This window comes from Anabrus simplex, chromosome 8 (genome assembly GCF_040414725.1).
Source record: "Anabrus simplex isolate iqAnaSimp1 chromosome 8, ASM4041472v1, whole genome shotgun sequence".
NCBI classification, from domain to species: Eukaryota; Metazoa; Arthropoda; class Insecta; order Orthoptera; family Tettigoniidae; genus Anabrus; species Anabrus simplex.
The window spans coordinates 190,666,546-190,685,363 of record NC_090272.1 but is presented as its reverse complement, the minus strand read 5'-3'; the positions used below and the strand labels follow the sequence as shown (position 1 = coordinate 190,685,363).

Genomic DNA, 18,818 nt, shown 5'->3' with positions numbered 1-18,818 from the left:
GGTAGCATATCCCCTATCTGTTGTTTACCTAGTCTTTTCTTAAATGATTTTAAAGAATTTGGAAATTTATTGAACATCTTCCTCCGTAAATTATTCCAATCCACATCTAATATTTGCCCCAATTTGTCCTCTTGAAGTCCAACTTCATTTTGTGATCCTTCCTACTTTTAAAAACACTACTCAAACTTATTCGTCTACTAACGTCATTCCACGCCATCTGCCCACTGACAGCTCGTCTCGTTCCTCCAAAGTCTTCCCAGTCCAAACTTCGCAACATTTTTGTAACGCTACTCTTTTGTCGGAAATCAGCCAGAATAGAGTTGCTTTTCATTGGATTTTTTTTTCAGTTCTTGAATCAAGTAATCCTGGTGAGGGGTCTCATACTCTGAAACCATACTTAGTTGAGGTCTTAAAAGAATTGCATGCGCTCTCCTTTACATCCTTAATACAACCCCTAAATACCCTCCTAACCATGCGCAGAGATCTTTACCCTTTATTTACAATCCCACTCAATGAAGGTTTTGACTTGTATTAACACCTACGTACTTGCAGTGATCCCCATAAGGAACTTTCACCCCCATCAACGCAGTAATTAAAACTGAGAGGACTTTTCCTATTGGTGAAACTCACAACCTGAATTTGAAACATGCCGCGTGCCCTCCCTGACGTCAAGTGATTCTTGAGATGAAAATCTAGACCGAGAATCGACCGGAATTTGAACCTCATCCTTCCGGGTGGAAAGCTAGAAGCTAAGCCACTGAGCTAATCAAGTAATGATCTCGCGAGAGAAATGTATCATACAGAGGAAGAGGGACAGGAAACCTAGGCTTTGAATACTTTAATATTACTGAGCTGGAAGGAAACAAAATGCGATGACTTAAAATGGTTCAAGTCCCTCAAACGTATTAACAGTAACATATTACACCGTTGTTTTTAGCTGAGGTGCTCTCCTCCTCCTGTGCTGCCACTCATATCCACTGCATGGCATTACTGCTCCAATCACAAAATCTAACCCGTCAACGACGAGACGCAAAGGCTAGTTTAACAGTAAAATCAGGAAATAAACCCTTGTTTTATTGAATGAATATAATAATCGTACGGCCTCTGCTACCGTGTGCGGACATTTCAAGTTGACGCTATCTGGCTGTCTCCTCGTCAATTTCGACGTTCCATTTTATTCTAGGCCCATTAGATGGCAGACCGAGTAAACCGAAACGTTCTTGGGCGTCTCTGGCTGAGATTTAATTAATGTTGTCGGGTAAACACCAAATGTCTCACCAGAGATTTTTTTACATGCCGACATCGTACGACATGGAGTGTCGAATGGACTTTTTTTCACCCTTCAAAAATCCGACTACCTCACAAAAATATTTCAAAGGAATATATTTGCATTAAATAAAAACATTTTGCCCCATAAATAATAAAGAATTTAACCGAAAATAATTTGAGCGCTAGAGTAATCAGGCTGCCCATCGTAGGCTGCCCTGAGAATGATTCCCCGTGGTTTTCAATTCTCCTGCACTAGGGCGAATGTAGGGGAGGTCCTATTATAGGCCACGGGGGCATACACCGAAAATTCACACCTCTGCCACAAATCTGTTCGGGTACGGAATGAAAACTTTTACCCACCCATCCCCAAAGTGGACAGAGTAGGATAGGCTTTAGCTAGTCTTCCAGCTCTACGTTGAGGCGGAGGGGTTGATAACCACCGTCAGCTCTAATGAAAATGTTTTGTGTTTTTTTTTCTCTTTACTCCCCCCCCACTCACTATCAAAAAAGGATCCCTCAGAATTAAATTTAAGCTAGAGCATGACTTCCTTCCATTCCAAAGCACTTGCTTGTAACTGCGCCTTGGCACACCCTTTGAAAAAGTTTCATTTTTTTACAATTGGCTTTACGTCATACCGACAAAGATGTCTTATGACAAGAATAAGGTAGGAAAGGGTTAGGAGTAGGAAGGAAGCGTCCGTGGCCTTAAATAAGGTACACACCGAGCTCGATAGTGCAGTCGCTTAAGTGCGGCGAGTATCCAGTATTCGGGAGATAATAGGTTCGAACCCCACTATCGGCAGTCCTGATGATGGTTTTCCGTGGTTTCCCATTTTCACACCATGCAAATGATGGGGCTGTACCTTAAGGCCACGGCCACCTCCTTCCAACTCCTAGCCCTTTCCTGTCCCATCGTCGTCATAAGACCTATCTGTGTCGGTGCGACGTAAAGCAACTAGCAAAAAAATAAGGTACAGCCCTGGCATTTGTTTGATATGAAAATGGCAAAACACGGCAAACCATCTTCAGGGCCGCCGACAATGCGGTTCGAACCCACTACCTCCCTAATGGAACCTCACAGCTACGCGGCCCTAATCTCACGGCCAACTCGCTCTATCGTATATTACTTTAGGGAACTGCACTTTCTGAAAGTAATTTTTACACTGAATTTAAAGAACTAATATATATATTCGTAGCTCATCACGTCAATATTCTCGATTAAATAGCACACATAATATAAAAAGATGATTTCCCTCAGTTTAATAATAATAATAATAATAATAATAATAATAATAATAATAATAATAATAATAATAATAATACAGGCATTTCAATTGTGACAAAACGTCCAGTGGTATCATGACGAACTCTCCAGCGGGAACAATGGATCTCCAACCAGCAATCTCAAATAATTCATTAAACCTCTGCCTCCGACAGGAACAATTTTATTCTGAATGTCCAACCAACTCTCAAACAGCGATCTTGAATTGAGAATGTCTAACAAACTCTCGAACTACAATAGTGGATTACTAGTATCGAATATGGAATACCTTCCAGCTTCAGATCTAAATAAATTTACTAAATAAAATAATATAGGGTAGGGTGTAATGTATGTACCAATCACAAATTATATAAAGATAAAAACATCGCTCAGTGTCTCAGTAAACTTGGTTCATAGTTATCAGTAACTACATATTAAAAATGTTCTACAATTGTATAAAGTACGTTATTTTGTGACAAATTTCGTGTACCCATGAGAGCCTCCTCTGAAGCAAAATTCAAACAAAATATGTACATTAAGAATTATTTCTGATTAAACCACTTCGTGAATTTTTATCGTACTGACTCTCCGTACAATATCTGGATCATGAACTGAATAGTATGTGTCAAATACCTGCTGTGATGTCCCTAGTTAAAATGTTAATAAGCTTCTCTGGCTTTGTTTCAGGTGGTGTTGGTGTTCATTCTAAGTATTGCGTCACTCATCATCTACTTCATCGATGCCTCTAGGTGAGTATGCAATGTATTGCCTCTTCAGTACATGGGATGACTAGAATAGGACATATCAGACTTCACTGTTCCTGATCTTAGAATGAAGACTGTTGGGTTTTTGCTACCTTGATTTCCTAGAATTAGGTCCTTCTAAACTGCTTCTCTTCCTAGAACTAGGACGGTCGGAACTATTTCAGCTTCTAGAACAATAATTGTCAGCTTTTACTATCTTAATTCTTCTGTCCTTCACATAGTGTGTTCGAGTAAGCATCATAAAGTTTATGATGGACCTAAATCTATCTATATGTTAAGTGAATTCATATCCACTAATCTTAACATGGTCAGTTCCCTCAGCATGCGAATATTTCGAAGTAGTAACTGTTATCACTGGTTTAATGTGTAATGCATACGTTTCAAACCTCTTTCTGATATAAGCTCTTCTTTAGAATTGTTCCGTCTAGGTTTTAAAAGTGTACAGTCGCTCAAAAAAACGAGTGCGTGGCATGGTGTAAGTTCCTCGCAGGTACACTTTTCTCGAGAAGAAAAAAATAATCTTAAAAGTTTACTGTGAGTTACGTGAATGATGTTGATCCACGAAATATCACTGTAATATTTGTCACAAATGGAAGATAGTAATTGCTTTTACTGAAATAAAGTGTCAAATCTCAGGTTGATTAAGAAATAATACGAAATATTTTATTTTAGAGAATACATACTTTACTGCCTTACAACAACTATTTCTGCTACGTCGCAGCGCTTCCGTAAGTGTTTTGTTTGTCCACCACTGTCGTCTGTGATGTCTTTGCTCACTGAAGTTCTTTGGTGTCGTGTTATTGATTTTTCGCATCCCATGTAATTTGATGGGCTGTCACTTCATGTGCATTAACTGATTCATTAAACGATTTATTGGTCCAGGGATCATGCTATTTTCCTTTATATATATACCCGCACTTCCATTCGCTAGAAAGAGGGCTCGTTGGTGCCAGCTCTGGACCTCAAGGGGGGGGGGGGGGGGAAACAAAAAACGACGGCACGAGCAGCGTAATGCAACACCATGGACTCCTATTTACAGCCAGTAGATACGTATACATTTCTTGCTAGTAACGACGGTATTTCTTAATCAACCTGGGATTTGAGACTTTGAGTAAATCAATGATTACCTTTCGTTTGTGACAAATATTAGTGATATTTCGTGGATCAACATCGTTCACGTAACCTTTACTGTGAGTATCCGCAGGATTTGTATCTACGTAGGATGTGAATTATATTTTGATAATGAAATCTGATTAAAATATTAAGCATGAGGAACATACGATACCACGGGCTCATTCTTCTTTTAAGCGACTGTACATTTACGTCGGTGACAAGTACTGTAGTGACACACATGGATCTATGTTGGATACAAAATAAGACACATTTGTTCGTGATACTATTGTATTTACAACCTTTGTCTGAAAAGTTCCGTGAATGGTCGCCTAGGTTGTACACCGTGCTAGTTCGAACGATGCGCTCGCTCATACGCATTGCGAGACACGACACCAAGTGCCCCCTATCGGTCAACTCAACACAGTTAAACGGAGTTGAACGCTGCAACACATCGCACGGAGTCAGTGTGAGGACTCGTGTCATTGCACAATGGAGTGCAAAACGGAGCGACGCGTTAACATGAAGTTTTGCTTCCACCTCGGCAAAACGGCAACGGAAACACACGCAATGTTAGTGCAAGTTTAGCACGCTCAAGCAGTGAGTAAAAAGAACGTTCTTGATTGGTTTAAACGCTTTCGAGATGGAAAGGAAGGTGTTGAGGACGAGGCGTGTTCGGGTCGACCAACCACAAGCACATCTCCAGACAACATCGAACGAGTGCGACAGATGATTGCGAATGATCGGCGACTGTCCTTACGAATGATAGATGAAGTGGGCGTACGCAAGGACAGTGTAAGGACCATTGCACACGAACATTTGAAAAAGCGGAAGATTTGTGTCCGGTTTGTACCACACAACCTGACAGACGAGCAAAAGCAAACTCGGATGGAGATGTCGGGAGATGTCATAGACGTTTGTGACCAAAATCCGGAGGTATTGAAAACCATCATTACAGGAGACGAGTCGTGGTGCTACCAGTATGATCCGGAGACCAAGAGACAGTCAATGGCGTGGTGTTCAGCGTCTTCTCCGCCTCCCAAGAAAAGTCCGTGCACGAAGTCCAAGATTAAGACCATGCTGATTGCCTTTTTCGACAGCAATGGTGTCATTCATCAGGAATTTGTACCCCAGGGCACACCTGTCAACGCGGAATTCTACGAGGGAGTTTTGAAACGGCTACTGCAACGCATCAGACGGGTTCGGCCTGAACTGTACCGGAATGGACAGTGGAAGCTCCTCCACGACAATCCCCGTCCGCACACCGCGATCCGCTTGACCCAGTTTCTCGCTGAACGCCAGGTGACTGTTCTTCTACACCCTCCGTATTCACCGCATTTGGCGCCGGCAGATTTTTTTCTTCCACAGTCTTAAATTAGCTCTGAAAGGCCGCCGGTTCGACAGTGTAGCAGGTATCCAACAACGCGTGACAAGGGTTCTCCGCGAGATTCCAAAAGAAGCGTTTTGCTGCCAGCTTCCAGCAGCTTTGCAGTCGATGTCAAAAGTGTGTTGTAGCTAAAGGAGACTACTTTGAAGGCCAGTAAAGGGGTTTTGTGTGTAACTTACGTTGTCTATTTCATGAGGCCATTCACCGTACTTCTCAGACACGGATTGTATTATAAGAAATGTGAGTGTTTACGCGAAAAGACACCTGAAGGTTATCCCTTCAAGTCCCTTTTCGAGTGACCTCTCTCAAATCTTTTATTTTAAGGTGTATGTTTTTCCTTGTTTCTATGTTCTGTTCTTTGTTTGCCGAGTCTATGGATTAGTTTTGATATCTTATCGATCAAAAGGGACCTGAAGGAAAAGCCTTCAGGTTCCTTTTCGTGTGTGTCTTCTTGTTTCTACGTTTTTTCTTTTTTTTTTTAATATATCAAATCTTTCAGTATCAAACTTTCTATACTTTTGCCTTGGCTATGGTTTTCTCGTAAAAATATATTGTTTGTGCTACTGTTTAATAAATATTTGTCCAATACACACTTTGCCAATAAACTTGTGAGTTCTTTTCGTAAAGTGACAGGCAGCATTTAAGGCAATCTGTAGTGAATATTGCAATTTTAAACTCGTTGTAAATCCATACAAGTGCAAAACTTTGTTAGTAAATTGTAGATAAATCCCTGTGCATTAACTAGCCAAGATTCATCTAACAATGTTCTTTCTTTTAGGTCGTGCTTACATTTTCCAGCCGATCTTTTTTTGTTGTAGTTGGATCGTATGGGCCATTTATTTATTTACTTATTTATTTATTTATTTATTTATTTATTTATTTATTTATTTATTTATTTATTTATTTATTTATTTATTTATTTAACAAGTTAGGTTTTCCAAGTGTGACATAATAGCTCAGAAATATTGATATAAAGATAAAGAAATATACCTCGTAAATGCTATTTACACCATCAGCATTCCGAAGAGTTGCTACCGAATACTTTATTAATGCGGATGACAATTTGATCTCGAATGACCTTTGGCAACTTACACTTCTGTCGCCATGTCACAAACGACCTAGGAATAGCTCACCCACACATTGCGTGTTCCGGTGGTGGTTGCTAATGTGTTGTATGTAGATGTCAAGGCGGACTCAAACCCTCTGTTCCTTAGACATAGGAATTAACCATACGCAGTTAAAATTCTCGGCCAGGCCGAGAATCCAACCGAGGGTCCGAAAGGATAGTAAGCTGATTCAGTGAAGGAGCCGAACTTCATTTGCAATAATTAGAATAGATTAGACGTCGTTCTTAACTAATGCGTGCTATCCTCTTCTGCACTCCCCTACTTCCCCTACTCTTCCTTATAACAGATATTCTTTAGTTTGTAAAATAATTATTCTATTGCGTACACTTCTCTCTGGTAACAATGAGAGTCGGACATACCAAGAATAGTGCAAGTAAGGATGTATAATATCGCACTGCATTTTTTTTAAGTTTTCTGGTCGTCTCAAAGGGAATACTGTTCATTTAAGATCGAAATTAATGGTCGTTCGTTGGGGAAAGGGATATTAATATCAAAGAGGGTGAAATGCGTTAGTCTTGTGAGAATATCATTCCCGTGTCCATTAAGTGGTCAAATGGTCACCTGGAGAAGTTTCACCGTCTATTCAATGAAGCATTTGAACTACAGTTTACATAAGCTGGAAGTACTTGAAAGAAGAATCTTGAGAAAAATCTTGGTTCCAATGAAAACGAAAGAACGGAAATTAAAAAGTAATAAGGAAATGCACCAGAACATATATAACAGAAATGATAACAAAAAAAGAGATTGCTACTTTTATGGGCTTATCTATAGAATGGATGGAAACAGATCGGCAAAACAGATATTCAAGTACCTTCGGGAGAAAAAGTAAACGAGCCGGATACAAAAGGGCAGGAAAGATTTATAGAGAAATAAAATGAGAGAAGGGGAAACTAGAGAAAGAGAGATTTTTTGAAAAGATGGTTTTAAGAATGGAAGAATGAAAAGGAAGCCCGATCCGCAGTGGTCGGAGAAGAGAAGAATAACAATGCGTAGTGCGATGATTAAGGAATACTGGAAAGAACGGAAGAGGGAAGAAGGATGGGTGAACTGAAATTGTCATATGGTCCCTAGCAGACTCATCGTAAAGAAGAAAGCATTTAGTTTTACCTAACATGGTCTTACAATATTCAGGTTCTAAAGTTAACTTAACCACTTTGCCCAGACTTCTCCTACCCCCTTTACCTTTCAACATTAGTGAGCGAAACGTTTTGGTTTCACCGTGAGGATCATATCCACTGATATATGTGCAGTGGAAGGGCCGGCAGTGCTTGCGCTCGGCTTTCTGGAGTCCCCAGCACTTTCTGGTCCGTGCAGTCCCACACAGTGCACTTTTCCTGGGTTTCTTGATCCACTCCATCAGTTCGAACACGTTTCCTTAATTTCAACTTCCCTGATTTGGTCACTGTAATTCGTTACGTTAATTGTCCACTATTTCTTTAAACGCTCACAATATCCACACAAAAACGTCTGATAGCATGCCTGGCCATTTCCTGGAGGCCTAGGATTCTATTCCAGGATGTTTGCCTGGATGTGAGGGCTAGTCCCAGGTCCACTCAGCCTCCGCGAGAACAATTCAGGAGCTATCTGACGGTGAGATAACGGCCTCGGTCTGGGAATACAAGAATAACGGCCGAGAGGATTCGTCTCGTTGACCCCGTAATCTGCGGGCTGAGCAGTAGTCGCTTAGTAAAGCAAGGTCCGTCATTTCCTTAACATTATCTTCAAATGTCCATCTCGTTATTGGCAGTTCTGTTGTACACTTCAGAGTCTGGTTCTCATGATTTAAACATATTGTTTTCGTAAAGGGAAAGTCTTCTCTTGCACGAATCGATTCCTCAGCAAGGATAGGTCATTCAAGCTCTCGTGTGGAACTGCTCTGTTGTGTACATTCTAAACACGGGACAGCACGCGATACGAGAAACTTTAGTTTCTAGCTGAGCATTGAAAAGATTTAATCTGACCTTTCTACATCTTCACTTCATCTTCTGAGCTCGTAATCTCTGGCCTTGCAGACGTGCTAACTATGGCTTTTATTCCCTGTGGGTGAAAGACGCAGATGAAGAATACACCCAGTGTATCCCCTGCGACGAAGGGATGATAATATTAGAACTATGAAACTACTTGTTGTTAGTACCATCACGCGGGGAACACCATAGGTCGACTTTACTTGCCAGTAGTACCATTATGTTAGGTACACAATATGTTTGTGATTAGTAGCAACAGAAGGTGAATCTGTATGGGTTTTCCAGTACCCGTGATTAGTACCATTGTGAGAAACACCACGAGCCTTGGCGTTGCCTGTGACTAGTACCCACTATGTGAGGAACACCACGAGATAGTATGAGTCCCTATGATCAGTACACCTACGTGAGGAACACCATGGGTTTGCGTTGCCTGTGCGACATACAATTCTTGTCAGCAGTAGGGTCAGGTTCTCAAATACGGCCACCGAAGTATATTCGTATATTTTATTCGAAGGTGAAAAGGAGTACAAAGACAAATTTAAGTGGAAATGAAAGGTACATAACTACTAACTGTTTAGTATGCAGGAATTAAAAACAACTGTATTATAGATGAATTTACTTGAACTTATTTAGGATAAACACAAAACGGCCGTATTAGAAGATGGCCGCCTATGAAAAATTCTGTTTATGAACACTTTTCACACACACAATCTTTTAAACCATGTGCATTTGCACATTTCTCATGACACCACATAGTACACTTCACACAACACAGCCAGATTTGCCCGTCGTAGTCTTCGCTGAAGAGTCCATCATAATATCCACACCTGCTATAATCAGTGTTTCGTGCAGATCCATTTTTCGCTTTCGGGTTCATTTTTGCCATTTTCTTTGCTCTTCGCTCTCTTATATGTTGTGGGGAAGTCAAAATTGTGGCTTTTTGACTTCTGCCTGTATTTTTCTTCCTTGGTACAGAAGGCGTAGGGCATCGTTGCTGCAGCTGCCAGGTTGCCGGCCGGCCATACACTTCCAAATAATTCACGACCTATCTCACAGATGGTAGCACTAATTTACCGTAACGAACCAAGTTTCTCTTCACTGAAGGCCATGCTTTAACAAGCAATGTTCACCTTTATAATTTAAAACTCATACTGCTATAGTGAATTATATTTCACGCATACGAAAAATAAAAATGGCTTCGTCAGACTTACCTTTAGAATGTGGATTTTTTATATTCTCTCGTAGAAAAGCACAAAACAGACATGACAATAGCAGACAACTCAACGGAAATCACCCCACCACCACCCCATTCTGCCTGGAAACCTCGGCGCGAGCACATCAAAAGCCCAAGCTGACGTCTGTCCGAGCTTGCACCCTGTTAACCGCCAGCTCACCGTCGTCGCCCGCCAAGAGCCAGCTTGCCCACTCGCTCTCGCCGTCGCCACGAGCCCTCACCCACACTCTACGGCCAGCCAATCAGCGTCGAGTCTCCCAAGTTCCCAGCGCGGTCCGTCTTCCCGGATATACTCTGGGACCAGTCGTTCAGCACCAGCTCTTCGACAGGCCACATATCCAACCAAGCCACCCAGCCTGCCCCCAGCCCTAGGGCTGCCCTGTATCGTCAAGTAAATTTGTCTAGCGCTCAGTGGAACGCCTGCTCGTGTCTTGTCCCGGCGAGATCCGTTTAACTATACCTGACACGACTGGTGCCCACTGAGCGCGCCATATTCTGGTCCTCTTCGGAATTTGACCTACCCAGTGCTCCATCCTCACCTCTCCCCCACCTGACCCCCCCCCCCCCCACCTGTCAAGTCAATCCCGGTGGATTGAGTAGCTGGGACCCTGACAACCCCAGTCATGAACCCTTCCCCAATTGCTAAGGCGCGTCCTTTAATCCTGGACCCGTCCTTCACCATATATACCGACTCTAAAACGCCTTCGCGTAAATCACCAGCTTCCAAGTCCCCCTCAGTTACCAACTCACCTAAGCTCCAAAACTCCATCAAAGACCCCTACCGTAAACCTCTTTTCCAATGTGCTCTCGAACTCGACACCAAATTCCTACCCCTGGTCATTCCACCCATGCCGGATTTCCTCTCTTCCAGTAAATTCCGCAAGCTCGTATCCACAGCAACATCTTCCATCTCTAAGCATATCCAACTGATGCAAGAACTACAGAATGGCTATGTAATCATATTTACAGACAGCGAGGACAGTTTTCAAGCTCTTTGGAAGCAGCTTGCTCACCTCAAGCTGCTTCCTTACACTTGCCATATTGAAGCCTCATCTGTGGGTGCGAGCACCCAGACCTCTCCTTCCTCCAATAGCATTCACACTCAAACACTATTCTCCCGCCTCCCTCCTACAATCTCCAGACCTTCACAGTCAGACATCACGATCCCTCATGATCATCAGACAGCAAAACCCACCATCACTACACCACCTACCGAGCCCGGAAGTGAGACCCCTTCAATCTCACAACCGGACAAGGTCACTCTTAACAAGCACACTCAAACTGGGAGGAGGCGTAACAAACCTGCCTCCCAGGGAAAATCCCCACCAACACCTAACACCTCCAGAACAGCTACACAGCTCCGCCCCTCCACACTCTTAACACAGTGCTATAATTGCCTGAAACTGGGCCACTCTGTGGCTTCATGCCCAGAGGCTACAAGATGCAACAGATGTGGTGGCAATCACCGCCACACTGTCTGCACAATTCCTAAAGAGCAGGCGAGGTGCGCTAACTGCGATGGCAGTCACGCAGCCTCCTACCCTGGCTGCCCTTTCCTAAAACCGGCAATCGAATCCCGCTATCGGCAGCCCTGAAAATGGTTTTCCGTGGTTTCCCATTTTCACACCAGGCAAATGCTGGGGCTGTACCTTAATTAAGGCCACGGCCGCTTCCTTCCAACTCCTAGGCCTTTCCTATCCCATCGTCGCCATAAGACCTATCTGTGTCGGTGCGACGTAAAGCCCGTAGCAAAAAAAAAACAGCAGGCAATCAAGGCACATCACAAACATGCTCAACACCTCTACACACACCCCACCCCTCCGCCTCAGCCTCACCACCGCACAGTCACCACCACGAACCCAGCACCCCCTCCTACTCAAATTCCCGTCCTGCCAAGTTTCGATAATGCCACCCTCCTTAACCTACTCCTTATCCAGCTACTTTCGTCCCTTAACCAGCCTATGCCAAGCCGTCAACTAATTGTTAGCTAATCCCCCCCTGTCCAAACACCGCCCTGTACCACGACGTTTAACTCCCCATCTTAACACCCTGTTACGCCTGCACCCTCTCTGACTTCCCCAACTTTCCTCTAACAACTTATGCTCACTTTCCACTATAATTATGACAGCAACATTGGGAATGGTCATCTATTGGATGGGTGACCATCCACCTGATGTTGCTCCCCTCTCTCCGTTGGCCTCTAGTATCAGAGTACCAACGACCCCACCAACCTCTGCCCTATTAAGGGCACCCCCTTCGCCCCACCTGGGGCCCAGGCCATATCCTCGTCAGTCTGATCCCCCACAAGAATACCACTTCATCCACACCTGTTAGGTCACTGCTACCTTGACTTATGAAATAGCACTCAAGGCCTGAAACATCGGCCGACGGGCTATAATCACTCATGGTCCCTCGGGACCAGAGGAAGTGGTCTGTAAAGCCGAACAAGTATGACAATGCTTTTAACACACTCTGGCGGGTTCCCCACCAGATAGGAAGGTGGTAGATTTGAAAGAACAAAATATGGCCGTTTTACAAGACTTGACCCTACCATAATGTGTGGAACACCGTGAGTCTACGCTACTTTTGATTAGTACCGCAATATGACAAATACCATGGTTCTACTTTACTAGCGATAAATACCATTATGAGGGGTCGTTGACCTGCATTTTGGACCCCTTTAGACAACAAGCATCCTCAATTCAGGATTATGCTTTAGAAGCAGTTCCTTGGTCAGTAATACTATTATATTTTTTGGGTCGGATCCACTGATTGTTTTAAATTCATATCCAACCATTCATTCTTCACGTTTTTTTATTTTACTCTGGTCAGTAGATGATTTGGAACTTTTAAATTGCCATTCCATTTCATCTCATTTCGTACCATTAGGGGCCGATGACCTAGATGTTAGACCCCTTTAAACAACAAGCATCATCAACTATTGCTTTCTCCACAAGGGCCAAACGAATGTAGTACGGGCGTGCCTTCCAAAATAAAACTTCGCCCCCCCCCTCCCCCACCTTCAAATGCATTGTAAAACCTATATGCAGATAGAAGTAATGCAATATATTGTTTAAGTTATATGAACAAAAGGATTATTCGTTATTGTACAATGATTATAAATAATGTTCAATAGGATTTATTTGACTGCCCCCGTGGTTTAACGGCTAAGCTTTTGAACTGCCAACCATGAACTACTTAGAAGTTCGTACTTGACTTTAATTATTGGTTTCATTTTTCAGTAATAATAATAATCGTATGGCCTCAGCTACCGTTTGCAGACATTTCGATTTGACGCCATCTGGCTGTCTGCTCATCAATTTCGACGTTCCGGTTTACTCTGTCTGCCATCTAGCGGACCTAGAGTAAACCGGATCTCTCTTGGGCGTCTATGGCTGAGATTTTAATTAATTTTGTCGGGTAAATACCAAATGTATCACCAGAGATCTTTTACATGCCGACATCGTACGACATGGAGTGTCGATTGGACTTTTTTCCGCCCTTCAAAAATCCGACTACCTCTGCCGGGTTTGAACCCGCTATCTTGGGATCCGGAGGCCGACACTCTACCACGGATCCACAGAGGCAGCTATTTTTCAGTAACTACAGAGCTATTCTCTGTACAATAATGTATTCGATTACAACACAGAAAAATATACTAACAAAATTAAATAAACTGTTCCAAATAAATGTTAGAAATGTATCAAATGTATTATGAACATCGCGCAGAGAGAGCTCGTTCGAAACTGAGCTGACTGGTTGTTACTGCGACTTCTTATTGGGATTATACAATGTTGTCGAATAAATGTGTGACAGTTAAAACGTTCTGCAAATTTGGTGTGTAATACGATCTCAGGTTCACTAAACATTAAGAAAGTATAATTTCCTAACTAAAATATGATTGATATTTTGGTATCAATTTTAATTTCTGTAGTTATTTGCAAATAATTTGGTGCGGGTCTTTCCTGAAGAACTTGTCCCGTTGTTGCGAGAGACAAAGGTAAGTATTTTTTTTTACAGTTGTGCTGTGTTACACTCAGTACAATAAACTGCTGCTATAGCTCATTCCACATTTAAAAATAAAATTTTTGCTCTTACAAGGAGTGAACACACCCCTTCTCAGACACCCATAATTTCTCGTGATTAAGGGATATTATACTGTACTGTATAATGTACAGTATTATGAAAGACAGATAAATAGGATGAGGCATTTTTGCCCTGAGTTATTGAAATAATTACATAACATTTTCTTTTTCCCAAATACTTCTGTAGGAAGGAAGCACAATGGCAGGAACAGCCATCGCTTCGTTACCTTCCTTCATATTAATTCTCTGGTACAAGCCTCGTGTAGTCCCTCGCTCTGTGAACCGCCGGCAGCTCACTTCTGTAGTGAAATCATCTACAGTATTTATTTTGCGTGTGTGTTTTTAGGCTTTAAATCAGTGCGTAATTGTCTTGTGTTGAGTGAGAGTTATGCGATGAACCTACGTATGTGATTTCTTTCTTTAACATTAATACTGTGATCTTTTGTAGAGCCATCTACAGTATTTATTTCTTGCGTCTATTTTCTAGCTTTATTGCCTGGAGAAATGTATTAAATGCAATTAAATGCATCCCTCGCCCGCTCACCCCTCGAGCTCATAAAAATTATTTGTCTATTTTCTCCCACAATTTGCCTTACACATCAATGCTGACGTTTATATATGTGCCGTAGTTTACCTCTGATTCTGTATAAATCAAACATAATCCCTGTAAGCCCCCAGTCCTCTTTAGTCCATAAAAATAATTTGTAACTTAGTTTCTTCCGCTTTTTAACTTAAATACTTAAATACTGAATTTCAAAATTTTGTGTGTCGCTGTTTTCCCGTGATGCTATTGAGCAGAACCATTCGATATGGCAACCCTGTTGTCATAAGAGCAATACAGTTTTCTTAACATGGAATGAGATGACAATTCCTCTACGTAAAACTTAAAAAAAAACCGAATTATTTCGACTGATTCTACAAAGTCGCCCAGACCCTTTCTGGGCAGAGTGACATTAGGCTAGGCTTTTTTTTTTTTTTTTGCGGGGAGTGAGTGGGGCCCCTCAAAGACCCGGACCCGCCCGCGCTGCAGGCCCTAACGTTATGCCCCCGTTTCTCCGGGATGTAACAACACCGAACAGTAAAACTAACTCCGCATGAAACTCTAAGAAAAATAAGGTGAAAGCCACTGTTGAGGAATTTGCTCCCTGTTCAATCACCTCTGACTAGAGATTTTACTTCAAAATCCATTTGTTGTCAAACTGGCCGAAACCCAGAACTAAGGTGTGAGGTTCTCTCTGTAAATTTGTTGAAGGAGCGTCATTGCCGAGTGACGACATTTGCTTCCAACAAGGTGTCCGCAGTTCGAAGCCTAGCAAGTGCATGTAGAATTTCTGAAATGAAAATTCACATCGGTGTTCAGTGCAGTTAAATAACACAGAATGAATTTACTGTTGCTATTAAGTCTAACAACATACGTTTATATGGAGGGCACATATATTTCGCTATCCCTTGTGTAAATGACCAGGACTTTTCTATAATTCTGGCCAACAGCCAAAAATGTATTCTCTCGTACGAAGCGGATGAGCGAGTTTTTAGGCCTAAAAGTGTTAGCGAGATTTTGGGGTAAAGTAGACAAAATGTCATCGCCGGATTAGACGCTGGCTTTCTGAGCCCAAGTTGGCAGGTTAGAGCCTGGCTCAGTCCGGTTATACTTGGTGTTCAAATATGTCAGCCTTTTGTAGATAGATTTACCGGCACATGAAAGAACTCCCGTTGGAAAAAAATTCGACACCTCAGAGTCTCCGAAAACCGTGTAAGTAGTTACTGGAACGTAAAGCTTATTATTATTATTATTATTATTATTATTATTATTATTATTATTATTATTATTATTATTATTATTATTGTCTGTTTTCTGAACGCGATTACAAGTGGAAATATGACACTCGGTTGTGGTTTCAGCCTATTATGGAGTTTTTATTTAGCTTTTCCTGAAATGTATGATTTGTTTTAAGATTTTAACTTGTAACATGATTTCCGTTAATGGGAAGGGAGAGTGGTAAATAATTTTTACAATTTGCTTTACTTTACACAGACAGGCCTTCTGGTGACGAAGGGATAGGAAAGGACTAGGAATGGGAAGGAAGCGCCCGTGGGCTTAATTAATGTACATCCCCAGCATTTGCCTGGTGTAAAAATGGGAAACCACGTAAAACCATCTTCGGCGCTGCTGACAGTGGGGTTTGAATCCACTATTTCCCGCAGGCAATCTTACAGCTCCGTGGCCCTAACCGTACGGCCAACTCGCTCGGTCCTATATGACATTTAGTCCGATTCGTTGGCTGAATGATCAGCGTACTGGCCTTCGGTTCAGTGGGTTCCGGGTTCGATTCCTGGCCGGGTCGCGGATTTTAATAGCTTCTGATTAATTCTTCTGGCTCGGGACTGAGTGTATGTGTCCGTCCCAACACTCTCCTCATCATATTCAGACAACACACCACTCTACCAACCACCACAGAATAACGCAATAGTGATTACATCTCTCCATATAGGGTTGGTGTCAGGAAGGGCATTCGGCCGTAAAACGGGGCCAAATCCATATGTGCGACTCCACATGTATGGGGGAGAAAGCGGTAGAAAAAGAATACGATGATAGCCCTATATGGCATTTAAGGGAATGCTATTGACGAAATTAAAGATTCAGATGTTCACACGGTGTTGTACATCTAATCGCTAAAATTTAATATCTGGCAAGGTACTCGTATTGAAGGGAAAGGAACAAACTGTATATACACAGAAAATATATTCCATAGATTTTAATACTATAAATACACACAGAAAGTGAAAAACGGATCAATTCCAGGCTATAATGCACATCTTTCCTTATTTTTTATTTTTTACCAATTTTCTTTACGTCGCACCGTCACACATACGTTTTACAGCTACTATGGGACAGGAAAGGGCTAGGAGTGGGAAGGAAATGACTGGACTTAATTAAGGTACAGCCCCAGCATTTGCCTGCTGCAAAAATTTGGAAACCACCTTCAGGGCTGCCGGCAGTGGGGTTCAAACATACTATCTCCTGAATGCAAGTTGATCCTGGAACAGTAATATAGGTCATGATATGAGGAAGCAGATAACCGGGTTTCGCTGACATCACAGGATGAAGAAGGCCATTAGCCTTCCATGGTATGCCGGTGTGCCATTCTTATTTTATTTTTGCTTTGCTTTGCCGGAAGGTATTTTATACTTATGCTGTGTTGCCAGCTACTATCCTTCGAGGCTTAATTTTGTTTGTTTTTCCCCTTGCTTAATTGTTTTGTTTTATGTTGTCATGTAATTTTGTAATAGACTTTTTTTACATTTTGTTTTGATATGTTGGTTGGTAACGTATTGCCATGGCGATCAGATCTCCAATAGGAGTTGGCCAGGGGCCACCTTGCCGTGGTGACGATTAATTATCCTAATTCGTCTTATTTTGTTAGTTCGCTTATTTAATTTATTATAATTTATTTTTTGTTAGTTTTACAATATACTGTATATCTTAGGTTAGAGTTAATGTCTTCCTTGAAGGATCGTTTGGTTTAAGTACTGTAAGGTCCGAGGAAATAAATAAATAAATAAATAAATAAATAAATAAATAAATAAATAAATAAATAAATATAACTGAATGCACGCTGACGGCTACGTGGCCTGCAGCCACTCGCTCGGTATCATGCACATGATTTTTCTGGATATTCGCTTTCAATGGCATGGCCATTCAGTGAAAGGAAAATGTCATCCCTTATATTTCCTAAATCCTAAAACAAGAAAAGATCTAAAAATATAATTCACGCCGACAGAGGAATCAGTCGCGAAGTCAGCCCAAGTAGGCCAATTCACATGACAGTGTCACGCAAAGTATTATGTTATACGCACGGAAATTAATTTCAAGGGAACATACCTGTGAAGTGATAGGCCACTGCCCTTTATGAACCCGTCTATGCAGTCACAAGTTGCACAGGAGACTGGCATTTTTCTTCAGAGAAGTGTATACTTCAATTTACCGGGAAGCGCCAGTAGTGACAGTGCCAAACAATCCAGCTTTTGCCAAACAGCGCACTCGCTCAACTTTGCACGCGACTGCAGCGCCAGTGCTACCTCTAGTGTATTATTTACTAACTCTATGGCCTATACGGCGTCAATTCGAAAGACCTGCAACAGGCTTCTTCGAAGGCCACACATCATCTAATATAAAAAACTTGACTAAAAACAACTTTGTCCATTCTACTGGGCCGATTTGCTTAATTGTTGTGTTATTCTCTCCGCAATTACCTGCCGGTGAATCATGAGGCATTGGTAGATCTCGAAATTCATTCAAATTTGAGCAATCATAAAATCAAATAATTGGCCGAGTTGAGTGGCTCAGGTGGTTGAGGCGCTGGCCTTCTGACCCCAACTTGGCAGGTTCAATCCTGGCTCAGTCCGATGGTATTTGAAGGTGCTCAAATACGACAGTCTTGTGTCGGTAGATTTACTGACACGTAAAATAACTCCTGTGGGACAAAATTCCGGCACGTCGGCGTCTCCGAAGGCCGTAGAAGTAATTATGACGTAACGCAAATATTGTATTATTATTATTATTATTATTATTATTATTATTATTATTATTATTATTATTATTACTATTATTAAATG

The 18,818-nt window shown here is 41.9% G+C and overlaps 1 protein-coding gene across 1 annotated transcript in view; it reads left to right on the top strand.

Moving 5' to 3' along the window:
* Positions 1-18,818, top strand: part of slo (calcium-activated potassium channel slo) — a 1,051,052-nt gene that overhangs the window by 396,208 nt on the left and 636,026 nt on the right. Inside the window, exon 2 of the mRNA XM_067152575.2 lies at positions 3,218-3,279. Coding sequence (XP_067008676.1) covers positions 3,218-3,279 — 62 coding nt within the window. The remainder of the gene's footprint in view (positions 1-3,217; positions 3,280-18,818) is intronic.